Here is a 14,797-nt window from a genome sequence, read left to right on the forward strand (position 1 = left end):
AACATTAAAATTGAAGTAGGTAATCGGGTTATCGAGTACATAATCGCGTAGCTTATAAAATCGTGCGTAATTGGTTTTGGACGACCATCGACTATTATACGGCCCGCACTCAAGATATGATCGCTATGAAACCCAACGCACTGACCAATTAAAAAAATGTTCCAAGGATGAAATATTGCTTTTAAAACTATTATATGGACCTAAGAATAATAGCAGGCTTAACGTTCATAAAAAAATAATGAATTTCGAATGTTCACTTGATTGCTGTCGTGTTTATTGATACCTACTACGTTTTAACCGTGTAATACACAGTAGAATAGGTATCACATTGGACTTAATGCAACAAAGCCTATTCAACTGACTTGTTATTGTTCTGAACTGCAAACAAACGAACCTTCAAATTAAAACAATAATTGGAAAATCAACGTAGTGTCATTTTTCATTTGTTTTTCGTTAGTGTTTTGTTTAAAGTGAGTCCAAGTTAATAAGTAAAGCTAGACAGGGACTAGTTTGATTGCTAATAAAACAACGAGTGGTGTGAATTGTGGGCACAGCGGCAATGGTCGGTACAGTCGCGTAGACTCACTTGTCCCTTGAATATCGAGTAACAAACGCTCTCAATTATTGCTGGTGCCGCATGCCGGTCTGAGCTATTTATGTATTCCGTCGGGTACTGAGATTAACAACTGTGTTTTGATATTGTGCGAGGCTTAGACTAAAATAGCCATTTCCTTTATGTTATTTTTCAACTTGATTATAGTCTAACATTAATTCCTGCACGATATGTTGTCAGAGAAGTTATGTGATGGTCTTGTAAAAATCGTTTAATAAAAAATGTAGCTACTCGTAATCTAACATGAATCCTATTTAAATAAATAATCTACACAGCGACAGGAACTCGGTAATTTATTTAAATCGTTCTGTACTAAACTAATTACGAGTGCGGTTGTCAATGATGGACCGCGGCGAATTTGGCTCACGTAATATATTTTTTTCTAACATTTTAAAACATTTTTGGTAATAATACAGATACATCGGTACATAATAAGTGATTGGGAAGTTAATAATAAAGGCAATTTTAAAATTCTTCGCTAATGTCGTCATGTTAAACCGGTAGAGGTTAGTTTGAGTAAATATATCGGCGCATTTGTATTCATTGAATGTTTTAGATTTTATTTATTCGTATGGCTATGTAATAAGAATGATGTTTTTAATGCTAAAATAAGAGTCTTTCGAGAATTTAAAGCTCTCCTATTTATGAAAAAAAAAATATCATTTGTCACACCGATTTAGAATCCCAAACACCAAATACAGGTACAATATTGATTTGGAATAGCGTATTTGTTTAAATATATAAAAGTCACAAGTTTCGAATTGGACTTTCTGGAAGATTTTCCAGAATATTTAAAAAGAGAGATATAGCAAAAAACCTTCAAACAACAAAAGCTTAACTCTAAAAAGCTTCCATCACAAAAATCTTCTTCACAATTATGTCTGGTTTTCTCGTCAATAGACGCATACATCGGCATCCAATATATTACCGATGCCTTCAATCGTAAGCGCACGTGCATGTTATGCAATGAATACAGGGTTCGTACATTGTAGTCTCGTCGTCCGTCCGTCGTAGTTTGCATATCGTCGCGACACTCGCCGATGTGTGAAGGGCTTTATGTCAAGGAATCTTGTATTTTCTGCTGGACTTGTGTTTAAAAGGATTTGTATGGTGTCCTTTTCAGTGGTAATCTTTTGCTGTGACTGCAGACTACTTAGTTTACACTGTGATTTTTTAACAAAACATACGGTTTTACTTTCTTCATACTTGTTGTAGGCAAAAAATAAGGTTCTTAAGAGTTGTTTTTTCTGTTTAACTAGATGTTAAAATTCAAGAAACTTATTTTTTTTCTTGCCATAATGAGGAAAGTCTTATAGTAATTTTGTTACATTATACTTACTTACACACTGTTACATGACGACTTTTTCATAAATAGCCTCTCTCCCCTCATGTAATCCTGTGGTACATTTGAGAATGGCATTTAAGTGTCATAAAGTACGAATATAGTAAGGGGTCTTCTTAATAAAGTGAATGATAAATATTTCATTACTTTATTTTATGGATTTTAGATAAATAGCGTTTATTACTTCTTACATAGTTACTTGTGTAAAACTTTTTGAAACTCATAAAGGTATGATAAATAGTTAAATACTTCGTAATGATGTATACAGCTATGAGTTCTGTTACATAGTTGGATGCTTATTGTTCTGAAGTTATGGTCTTTCAGTAAGTACTTACTTAAAAATATTAACTTAACTTGCACATTTGATATGCTTTACAGTTTATCGAAGGTAAGTCTGACAACCCGTCTTACCTAGGGGGGTATTGGGTTGCCCGAAAACTAGGTTGAGGAAACAACCCAGTTAGGGTTGAGGAAAAGGCTATGCAGATGATGATGAACGTATTGAAGATCTATGTACAGGTGTGAAGTAACGTTGAAAGTTATTTTACGACTTATGAATTTAAGTAAAATATAATTTATTGCTTGAGTTCAAGAGGTTATTGAAATAAGTAAATGCTAGTAGTGTTCCTTGACCACGATATAGTAGATACTCACTCGTAGTCGTAGTTTACTAAATACGGTTATTTATCTCGTCTAATGTATGGTTATTAAAATTTAAATACAACATAGAATAAATTATACATTACTCGCATAATGTTGTTTACATGCAAAGATTAATTACGTAAATCTAAAGTAAAATACGAATGAAATATGTAATCTAGACATCACATTTTTTTTGAGCACCGAAGTTCACGCAAGTCTTTAATTTGCCACTTTATGGCATCCGTCTTTAATGATGAAGGTATTGTTTGTATCAATTTGTTTCTATCAGTTGCCAAATTAACAGTTACAAAACAATTGTTTAAGCTGCAAGCTGAAGCTGTGCTTACTCCAATCAGTCAATAGATTGTGACCACGTAGATACCTGCCTTGGCCTACCACTGTAACAGGATTACTTACTATTCTCAAGCAAAATAGCTTAAAGTCCAACAAGAAGAAGACAATGATATGCCTAATTATCACAATTTACGAAATCAATCACCCTAACATTTGCTAAATCAAAGCTAATTGAAAGCCTCTACAACTACACACGAACATTTCAAAGGGCTGCTCTCGCCTCGTTTCTAATTTCATACTCGTATAGCTTTCTCCGGCCTATTTTTAGGTGTCCATTACAAGGTGCAATGTCCGACGGTTTGTGTTACATGTCATACATTACGTACCCTAGATCTCATTGCGTGTGTGCTACAGAATATTGTATGGTGGAGTTAATAGTTGCTTGAAATATAGCTGGCCAGGTCTGGTTTCAATTTATGGTTATTTTTGTGTAAATGACAAAGTACTTTAAAATGGAAATATGTGAGAGTACATAAATAGCAGAAAATTTCATTAAACTTGCTTCAAAAGTTAAGAATACCTACATTGTAGTGGCGAAATTAACTTGATTCTTATCCCTTCTTTCTTATACAAGGCATCAAACAGCTTCGCCTACGCTTGTTAAATCAAATGCTATAAACAGTGTGCATATTAAGCAATTACAATATCACAGAATTGGAAATTCATAGGAATTAAAATTGCTGGCAATTTTTAAACTACGAATGAAATAAGAAATAAATCTCTAAATGAATAAAAACATCATAAAGAAGCAAACAAAACATCATCCAGCCAGGATCATCTTCATAAATTCCCAACTCAATTATAAAAGTGGAATATCAACACTGTCTCACAACTCCTTGAGTCAACTCCTCGACTCAAGGAAGCTCCTGTCCTAATTAGGTCACATTTAACTTACTGAACATCTGAACATCGTGAATTATTGCTCGTTCACTTTTTATTAGCCTTTTGACGACCCGCTCGCTTTGAACATCAGGCCTTGTTTTCTCTCATCAGTGAGCGAACAGACTTTTAACTGGTAAAGCTATTTATCAGTCTATTTGAACCTAGATTCTAGCTAACGGGAGAAGCGGTACAGCCGATAACTTGTTGAAACTGTATGCTTGTACATATGTACGTGTGGCTATGAGGGTATGTGCCTTCCGTACTCAATGACTTAATGGTCGTGATAAGTTTCCTGAACAATGGTTTTAATTGCGCCACTCGTTTTTAAAGTTCAATATCGATATATTATTTGTGATTAAATTAATTGATACTTCCTTGGAGAATTATTTTCGGTTGTATGGTAAAAGAGCTTTGATAATTCTTAAGTACCTAACTGCAAAAATATTTTTATTATTCCAAGCAAGAAATATCGATATCAACTTCTTATACCAACCGCGTCCCGCAGATGGATCAAATTCCAAGTGTCCTACTTTAATCTGTCCTTGTCTGCATCATCAATTAGCTTCGACCACGTTCATTAATCTGCTACCTACTAGCCTTTAATTACTCATGCATACTCGTCAATTGCCGATACAATGGCCTGCAACGATCTTCATGACCTGTACACGAATTTTAACTTCAACTAAGTACCTACAAGTCCTGCTCGAAACAATATTTTAAGTGAAAGCTCAGTTCAGGAATGTTAAACCGTATTTGAGCTTCTGTGTCACTGTATGTCAATATCGTGTTGTGTCTATCTCTCGGTATTTACGACACGTGTTGTCGGACTAAACAATAATACGGCCACAGTCATAAGTGGAAGTTAAACAGTGCTACTGCAGTAAAGAAAGCGGGTGTATTCAAACCTGTTTGTTTTAAGACCTACAACTTTATGACTTAATTAAATACCTAATGTATGTTGACGTGTAATAAGATCGGCTAGTTATCTGCCTTCGCCAGCTGTGTCGACAAAGGAAAATGGACTGTAAACTTGTGGTCATCCCTAGGGCTGTCGCCAACAACTTTTCAACATTCGACCGTTATCATGACACTGGGAAATGTTATTTCTGTCAGTGGCTGCGAAAGGTGATACTGTCGCGAGATAGTGTCTCTATGTGATACAAATACAGACAAGTTAATTAAATGCAATTTCCCACGGAGTTTCGATGCTATCGGATATCTAGCTTGTACTAATAATTGCATAAGGAAAGATTTTTTTATGTTTTGCAAAATGGCGAAATAAAATCACCTTCTCCAATTCCGATCATCAACGTTAATAACTCCATTGCCTTTACCATTTCAAAATCTAGCATTAACTTCAGATATTACTATAAAACTAAATAGGTACTTACACGTTTAAATGTGAACAAGTGATCAGGTCGTATAGACGTATCATTAGAGAGGTACCACAAGGACGTTAGAGTGACTAGTATCAAGTGGCGATCAATCGTCACGCTCCAAGTATTCACTCCGTTCACATGACGCGGTATGTCATACTCAGGAATAATGGGAAATAATGCGTGCCTCGGATTCTTCCGAGCTCGGGTGTTACACCTCCATTGTACGGCATTTATTCAATACATAGTTACACACATTATGTACCGATATTGTGCAATATTATGTTACGCCGTGGAAGCATTGTGACCTTTTTTCTATAGTTACCCAGTTTGTTGTGCAGGCTTTATTAATGACGTGCGTGGTGATTAATAAACTGCATTGTATGAAGAGGCATTCTAGTTACGCAATAATTAATGGATGGATGCGCGAGTCGTGCTTGATCACATTAATTAGGGAAGAATAACTCACAGAAAGGTTCAAAATGCTTTCAAAGATCTTTAGCTGGAGATGGACACCGTCAAATTGGCAAATCACGTGTCTATTCTTTGCTTTAACCAAACTCCAATCTACTTATCACAATCAGAATACCGGAGCCTCATTAAAACTTTCCCACACGGTGTTACAAATCTTGTTAACTAACACCACAACACTGTTCATCAACGGTAACAACTTTGTAATTAATCCAATCATCTTGAACTTTTGTAAGCATTTCTCAGTAAAGTGTACCGTACTATCTCACTGGGTGAGATGATCTCCAATCTAAAGGATCCGTATATGGCGTCGAAATAATCCAGTACCGAGTAAAATAGTGTAGTCGTGTTTCCCACGATACCTGATGGCGATTGGCTCACCTACATTGTACCTAGGGCTGCCATTTCGAATTTCGCCAAACCCGGACAAATATTTAAAAAAACCCGGACATTTGGCGTAAATAGCATTTTTCCCCGGACGAGTCCGTTTTTTTTTTGTTTAACAAAACAAGACCAAATTTTTAATATTACCATATTACTTAAATTCAATGAGGTCCTTCCTTACATGAAAAGTCAGGGCCTCTCTAGCTCATGTAGTACCTAGTATTGAAAGATTATGACTTAATGTATTTCGAATTAATTAAGAAAGCTCATATGGAAACTAGGAGTTACCTTCTTGATAGGTTAGACAAAAAAATGTTGAAAAATACAAACAACTGTAAAGTGAAGAAGCCGCAAGCGAAGCGAGCGCAAAATTTTTTGAATATTGGGATATTAAAGTAGCTAAACGTAAAAAAAAATGTGTTAAGAAAAGAAGCCGCGAGCGAAGCGAGCGCAAAAATTTTGGAGTTTTGGGACACTTCGACTTCTGCATTATTAGGCGCCCGGGTAATTCGCATACCCAGGCACCATAGGTTAAGATGGCCCTATGAAAAATGTCCGGGTTTTCCCCGGACACTTCTTGAAACCCCGCCCGGACGGCCCCCGGACGGCCTCCAAACGAGGACAAATCCGGGGAAACCCGGACGGATGGCAGCCCTAATTGTACCTAATTACTTTTATATTACCCCGTATTATAGGTTGCATGTACCAGCAAATTATACCAATACGAGCACTTAATTAGATAATTAATTGTCGTACGTTGAGCCTGCGATTATTCAACAACACTTGCGTTGACTTCGCCGTACGTGTCTCAAATAAACACGTGTAATTATAATCATAGCCTTTCAATTAGTTCGCGTTTTATTTATTAAGTATAAACATGCGTTAAATGCGATCAGGTGAATGTAGTTTTGAGATACCGTTGTCTAATCGTAGATGGTAGCGCTAACTACTGTTAAACTACTGTTAGGGTAATCATCAAATTGTATTACTTGCTACTAGCTTCGTCCCGTGGCGTCACCCTTTTCTATCCATTTTCTTTTAAAGCATTTATCCTGATAGCGGAAATACCTAAATGAAGAATAGTCACTCAAAGTTAAGACGTTATCACGGGAGCAAGCAGAAGTTGTCTTTCGTCATCAATCTTTCTTTCCCTCACGCCTTTTCTTACTTTAAAACCATTACCATAAACCAGCGCATTACCATAAACAGCTATATCACAGTTTCATTCACTGTGTCTTACGCGAAATTCATGTTACTCGAATCGTCGTATCGTACGGCAGTAAGGCAGGATCTCCTAAAATAACTTGGCAAAAAAAAACGAGATAATGCTAAGCAAAGACGGGATGTCAGTCCGTTACTCACTACCATTTGTATGTACTTTATCGGACTGGTGACATCCTCAGGAACACACACAGTTAGACTTTTTTTTATTCGTACAGATCCGCGTCTTGAATTGGTATTTGAAAAGTCAATGTTTTGACATCACTAATGTGTTCAAAGACCTTTTATTTTAATTGGATTTTACATAGGTATTTTATTTTTGTATTTAGTCGGCAAATCTTTAAATGCCATTATCTACAACGACTTATAAATACGTACATTTTATTGAATTTTTGTGAAATTATAGGTAGCCTCGATCGTAAAGAAGCATTCTCTTCACAATTCGCGTTAATCTTTTGACTAGTCATGAATTTAATTTTGTTACATCTCAAGTACAATGTACTTACATACTCACACACAACACCGATAAGCTCTTTAAGCTGCTAATCTTGATTTACAAATCCCTTTCACAACATTACCTTATTTAAATCAGTATTTATTCTACATAACGTATCATTATCAGTAAGCAGCTGCCACTTCGTGCCTACAAAGTAAATGTGAGCCGTTCATTCGACGGCTGTGTATGATTACAAACCTTTCGACTTTACATTTATAAATAAGTTTTGGTTGCACCCGATTCCGAATCGCATCCGTTTTTATTTGGTTGCAATGTGTTTGATTAGCTTAATTTTAGCAGTAAATGTCGTGTCGTGTTCGTTAATGGCAGTTACTTCCTTTATTTTATTTCTTTATTTTAGCTTCATTTGCATACACCCAAGATAGTTGATTCCAGTAGCAGCGCGCTCAGCCCGAATTTTACTAGCGCCATGTGTAAAAATTTGGAACTTATAAATTCGTGCTGGGCTATCTGTTTTCCCATAAAATAATATTAAAGCGAGATAAATAATTAAAATTGTCGACAAATATCTAATCGAAAATATTTTTTTCTCCAGACCAACAATAACGGAGAATACTCATCGAGAAGTCTTCCTCGTGTGAGGCTTGATAACGGAGCAAACGTTGGTAACGCTGGCGTAAGACTCCGGTGTTGGGCTGCACCACCGTCAATCACAGAGGAAGAAGTAGAAGAAGAAATTGAAGAAGATGCAGTTTCATTACGGGCGATGCCCGCACAAGGTCAGTACATTTACTTCAAATAAGCGCCATCTAGCGGGTAATAGTAAAACTTATGTAGTATCAAGTTTGAGAGACGTTCATTATATTGTCGCTACTCGGCGCTAGATGGCGCTGTAATGTTTTACGGTGTTGTACAACAGATGTCGCTACATTACTTAGCAAGTTGCTGTGCAGGAACTCTTTGAAATACAGATTTGTTTGGAAGAATACTTCAATCTTTGATAATGAACTTTGAGACTCAAAGAATGATTATTGTTATACAAGTAAAAGTATGATATAGGAATTAAAATGAAATAAAATAAATCGCTGTAGTCGTTACATTGAGATTAATTTGTTTATTATTTAACCTACTAGGTACCTATGTACTACTAATTGCATTAGGGTAGAAGGTAACAAAAACTCGTTAAAAATGGCTGTAACTATTTAGGTAAACGTATTTGTCACATATGTACAAGCTTTCTACGTTTCTGAACTTTCAGGAAACTGTAATTATGGAAAGTAGAACAAATTAATAAACGCACTTACTCATGAGTTTCCGCGGAACTATAAAGCCAACTTTACAACTTACACGGAAAATGTTACATTAATCATACAGAATAAGTTTTCACTTGGTTAATTTTGGGATAAAGTGACGTTTTGGTGCAGTGAGTGACGCAAGAAGGGCGCATAGCGTGACGCGGGCGCACCATCACCAATCGATTGTGACCAAATGTTTCACGCCTCTGCTGCATAGTTGTCTCAGTTTTTATTACTCCCAAAATTAGTTAGAATATTAGCTTCTTTAACGAATTCCTTATCTTAGTTGTGTAGTGAACGGGGTTTTTTGTCATTAGTTTTGTCTCATCTTTTAATGCTCCGTAAAAGTACATTTCTGTTTTATGGGTTTGAGCTCTGAAGGCTTGATGCAGTGATTTGTAGCGGTGCGCTTTAACTATTTACAGTCTATTTAATGTTGAAAACGTTGAGATGACAACACTGTTCTTACCTAATTATTGATAGGCGTTTTAAAAGTTCTAAACATATTCAAGAAATTCTAACGACGCAATTCTAAATAAATCCGATTGTTAACCACTAAAAACTAGACCACACTTAATAAATTATGTAACTAGCATAATCGAAACTTATGTTTTTCCTTCACTCAACACACACATTTGGACACGCGACGGTTCTCCCGTCCCTTCGGCAGTCTGGCGCAATCGAGCTAAAATGGGCACAATTAGGGCCCAGCCGTTTTTAATTGACATCGGTCCCTTACCTCGTGTGCTGACCCTGCAGCGATCAATCTCCCACTCTGTACGCAAATACCGCACTTGATTTTATCTGGCCGTAGCACGGAACTAGAAAGTAGGATTGAATTTGGTAGCTTAGAATCCCGTATGCTAAATAGTTTTTTACTGTTAGGTACTTCTGTGTGGCTAATGTTACAAACAATGGATCGATGGATGCAGACAGCGGAACGTAGCGAGTCGCCATCCCCTCGGAACATTAAAACCAATCAATACGTATTTGGGTAGCGAATCGTAGCATTCCTATGCACTTGCATTTTTTGAAAAGTAATCTTTGGGTTTATGCAAAAAGGTATTTAAAATGAATAGGGTAGGAAATTTGTCGAATTCTATCCAGATAGGTTTAGTTGGTAGTCAGAGAACTTAGGTGAAATTACATATTTAATCCCGCTATAACATACAGGCAGGTATATTAATTTGAAATTAATAATAGATATGAAGTCAGTCCGATTAGTCATACTGGTAATACCGCATGTCCTAATTAGTGTCGAATAAAGGCTTGTGTCGAATATGTAATCATTTATTCCTGAACAACGAATGTGGGAACGTCCAGTGACATAAACAAAATATTGTCAATATTTTCTAAGTAATGGTAATCGCACAACATTACGTATAAGATATTGCCCTAAAAATCATCTATTTTGTAGGTGGCATAATTATAAGAAGTTTTAAATTACTGTAAATATAGTTTTACTAATTGGACAAAAGGAACACGATAGGAAACGTCAAGTTATTTTGCTATTTCTGTCGTGAACTAAGTATGAAGTTCTAATCGGGAATGTTGGGCCTCGACAATAGCGACTAAGCGACGCCAGGGAAACATTGCGAATATCGATACTTCTTCCGTACTATTTACATGTTATGTCGGAATTTATAGGTACGTACGTTTTAATTGTTGTTGGACGAAGAAACATTTCCTGGAAGCATGTTCTTTGATGCCCACACTTAAAATAGAACGCAACACTGCAATACAAATGCGCCACCCATCAGTTTTCAGCTTTCATAATTATTTCGTTTCGAAGAAGTTAAACGAAAATACCGAGTGTTTAACCCGTCGTGTGACAAGAAGTTTGTCAGTAAGCGAACACGGGGCCGATTGACGACTCCGAAATAGCGGACGTTAGCAACGGTTAAAAAGAAAATTCTAATTTGGAACCAGAGTCTAAACTTTTTTATTTATCGGCCCGTAATATTTTTGGTGGCTCAGAAAAGTATCCGAGACCGCCTGAGCACTTAACGTGGAAAAAACCATTGATCTTTTACTGTAATTTGTTACCCTTTTTGGTGACTTCCTGATTAGAGAAAGTTTGTTTGTTTGACACTTTTATGGAGTTCGCTTAGATATATTATTTCTATATGTCGGTGTCATTGGGGACGTATTACCACAATTAATGAGGACCTTGACTCAAGACCTGTTCAATTAACTACTAATTACCTAGCGGAATGTAATTAATTTAATAACATTTTATGTGTTTATAGTTTATAGCAATTTACATGACTTGAAAAATATTGTTTAGACTCATCGCCATTCAACAATATTCTTTTGTTACGTTTCTTAATATTGTAACTGTATTGCTAATCACATTTAGGTCCGACATCTGACTCAGAAGGTACCTACCCAACATAAAACTTTTATTAACCATATTCTGAAACAACGAGGTCGATGCCTTGTTTTACTAAATAAAATTTAGCGTGACTCAGTAGGTTTCATAGGGAAGTAAGGCGGCTTACACATCGGTTCCTATGAACTGACGCCTGTCCTGAATATTAATTGTTATTCGTACATTGTCTGTGTATAAGGACCGGCAGGTTTCCGAACAAAAACCGATTCCATATTAGATCTGATCGGTTATTCGATCAAGCCTTTACGAACTACCCGTGTTACGAAAGTACTGAACAAGAAAATTCAGGTTTTGCTACCGACCACTCAGTATTTATAAGGCCGTAAATCACCAGCTAAAAATGTTGCCGGAATGTTCAGTAAAAACGTTGGAACGTTAAATGTATACCTTAGGAGGTAAGTTGGAATAAATTAAGTAATATTTTCTGTAATAGGTGTAACAATAAAGATTATATTTGTGAGTCGACGGAGGTCACCGAAGCAATTAACAGACACAGTGTTACTTCATATTTGTTTATGACAGATTCATATTAAACAGGAAAATGGTCTGTATACAGTACTTACAATCCGCGCACAATATACCTAGTATCAAGTATAACAACAATTGTTTTTTTACACCGGTAAACAACCAATTTATTGAGTGCATGCTCATAGATGGCTCAATGGCTTTTCTCCATATCAGTTGGGTGCATGAAGCCAAGTTATATTGTTCTTTTCATAGAAATATACAATCTAGTTATTTCTTACACCTGTTCATATGGGCGTGAAGTACATTATAATATTAGCTGCACTTAGCGGCTGGCTGGGCGGTGAGAGGTCGTTTTAATATAGCGCAGTTCTATGGCTCAATTTAAAAAGGTATTACCCACTCATATTTAATGATTAACCTGTTATTGAGTTACCAGTATACCCACCACTAGCAACTAGTGAATGTTGACAGGGGCTGGATGTCGCAAACTATATGATAGAACTAAATCCAATAAGATATACGAACTCGAGCGCTTTCTTATAGGAATGGTCTTCAAATTATAAGCAATCTGCTTGTGTTACCAAATTAGCTTAAAAAAAACGTATCAGATTGCTCTATTTCGAAATAAATCAATCACAATATTCCTTACATAAATGGTCACGGATTATAAACTCGAACGAAACTTCCCCTTAAAAGGTGCGTCCTCAGCGCCAGACGTTATTGAACTTTCATGAAAGGATTACAGCTCAGTTGTCTATACTTCATGCATGTGTGTCTGTGTGTAACAATGCGTGATTCATGTGCCACTCTACAAAGCACCGCACACTTCACCATCAATATTTATAAGCATTTGTTACCTTAACTTTGCCCTAAGACCATGGAAATATCTATTGTAACAAATACAGAGACTAGTCTATTTTTAAATGTTCGTAATGATCACAATACGCTGAAGGTTGCGAACTTGATTTTCCGGTTGGTCATCTGAGGAATTATTGACAATATGTTCCTACAAACCGCAAAATTAATAGTAATAACACATAAACAAACTGTAGTTACGAAGAAACGAGTGGTCAATTGGTAGAAAGAATTGATGACAAAAACACGTTGCATGTCGATGCACAATTTGATTCGATCGTAAAGTGTCAGGTACCGAATCGTGCAGTCAGCATCGTACGTAGGCGGGGTCTGCGACATTAATGATCATCATCCATAACATGTTCCACCCTGCCAAATATAGCTCGCGGTGTTTTTGGATGCAGCGACACTAAAGTGATTCATCATAATATTTCCAATATTGGATGCGATGCATTTCCAGTGTCCGTTGATATCAGCCGGTGACAGCGAACTGATATAGCTACTGTCTATTGTCTCTGCGTGCTGCATTGTTAGGGTTGCCACAACTCAGACGAGTTAAAACCGATATCTCAAGAATTTATCTCTTTAATCTAAAGAATAGGTGTGAAATGAAATATTAAATAGAGACTTCATAAAAACGCATATAATTATGCTTAATGGCTGTGTGAAATATTTAGCAGTACATATAAAAATAAAGGAAAGTAAACAAACGTAATTAAAGACTACAATTAGCCATAATTATGTGCTTTCTCTGCGGCGTGCTTATGACAATAGAGTCATTTCGCTGAAAAATCGTGTGCGCGGTGCTAGCGGTCGGGATTTTAATTGTTAACAAGCGGAAAATTATATGATGTCCTGATGATGATGTCCTCCTAGCCGATTATCGGCTATGGCGGCTGTTCTCACGTAAGGAGATTAGCCAACTGCGCAGGACATATTATAGTGCACAAGCATTTGCGCAGACACAGGTGCACTCCCTATTCCTTCACTCTCATAGCCCGATGGGACGGCAACCCGACACGACCGGAGAGAGATCAGGCGCAGGACCGACATTTACGTGCTCTCCGATGCACGGGTGTATCAATCACCAACTTCCAGGCTCCGGGCTGCTTTGTGAAAGTCTTCTAAAACCCACAAAGCGATTTCGGCCCGACTCGGGAATCGAACCCGAGACCTCGTGCTCAGCAGCCGCACTTGCGACAATTAGACCAACGAGGCAGTCAAAATTATATACGCTTATTGTGAGTGACGCCCCTACTTTTCTCTGAGTCAATGGCGGCAGACGCGAGGCGTGCTCGGCGTCCGCGCCAGTGTGCGTCGCCGCTTCCGACTCGGCACACTTGGCCACCGAATCACCGATCGGATTTTCAAACTTCGAAAACAATCGGGCGCGATTTTCTTCTTAAAAAAATTTTCATCGCACACATTGCTTTTGTGATTGAAAGTATAGTTCAGTGCGTGGAAATTGAAAGTTATGTCAAATCTCATGAATGTGTAGTGCGAGTGTGTTTTGTTTTGTGATACGATCAGCTGTTATGGAATTAGCTCGTCATAAGGTTTCTGTTGTTCTAAGCAAACATTCGTAAGATGCTGGTTTTGATTTTCACACATTACGATAACGGCATGTTGTTTCATAGTTTACGTGTAATGTTCTTTACAAATATGTATACATATAGCATATCTCTTAAACGGTTTTCTTGTAAATAAATAATTTGTAAACAAATCAAAGACATTGAATACAACTACTTACTAAACAATGTAAGGCTTAAAATATTCAGTGTAAGCAATGTACTCCTCCTACTATGTTCATGTCAAGACATTAAAATCTGGTATCATCGACATTCAAATGATTGTAACGAATAGTTTATTGACAAAACAATTATATTGACCGAGATCATTAAATTCCAATTGGAGGCTCTAAAGGGTATCTAGATTTAAATACAAACCGTCTTACCACAAAAATTTTTAAACGTCAGTTTAAGACTTGTCTAAAAAAATGTCAGATTATGACGTTGACATATGGTTCATTTTGCTGCCACAATTTT

At 36.8% G+C, this 14,797-nt stretch overlaps 1 protein-coding gene across 6 annotated transcripts in view; it reads left to right on the forward strand.

Moving 5' to 3' along the window:
* Positions 1 to 14,797, forward strand: part of Raskol (raskol) — a 168,477-nt gene that overhangs the window by 57,412 nt on the left and 96,268 nt on the right. For 5 of the 6 annotated variants that reach the window (XM_064034776.1, XM_064034777.1, XM_064034772.1 and 2 more), the window contains one exon: positions 8,338 to 8,521. In XM_064034776.1, coding sequence (XP_063890846.1) covers positions 8,338 to 8,521 — 184 coding nt within the window. Of the gene's footprint in view, positions 1 to 8,337; positions 8,522 to 14,062; positions 14,309 to 14,797 lie in introns of those variants that run through there. The other variant, XM_064034784.1, reaches the window with a different exon arrangement.

The sequence above is a fragment of the Helicoverpa armigera genome, chromosome 5 (genome assembly GCF_030705265.1).
Source record: "Helicoverpa armigera isolate CAAS_96S chromosome 5, ASM3070526v1, whole genome shotgun sequence".
Taxonomy (NCBI): domain Eukaryota; kingdom Metazoa; phylum Arthropoda; class Insecta; order Lepidoptera; family Noctuidae; genus Helicoverpa; species Helicoverpa armigera.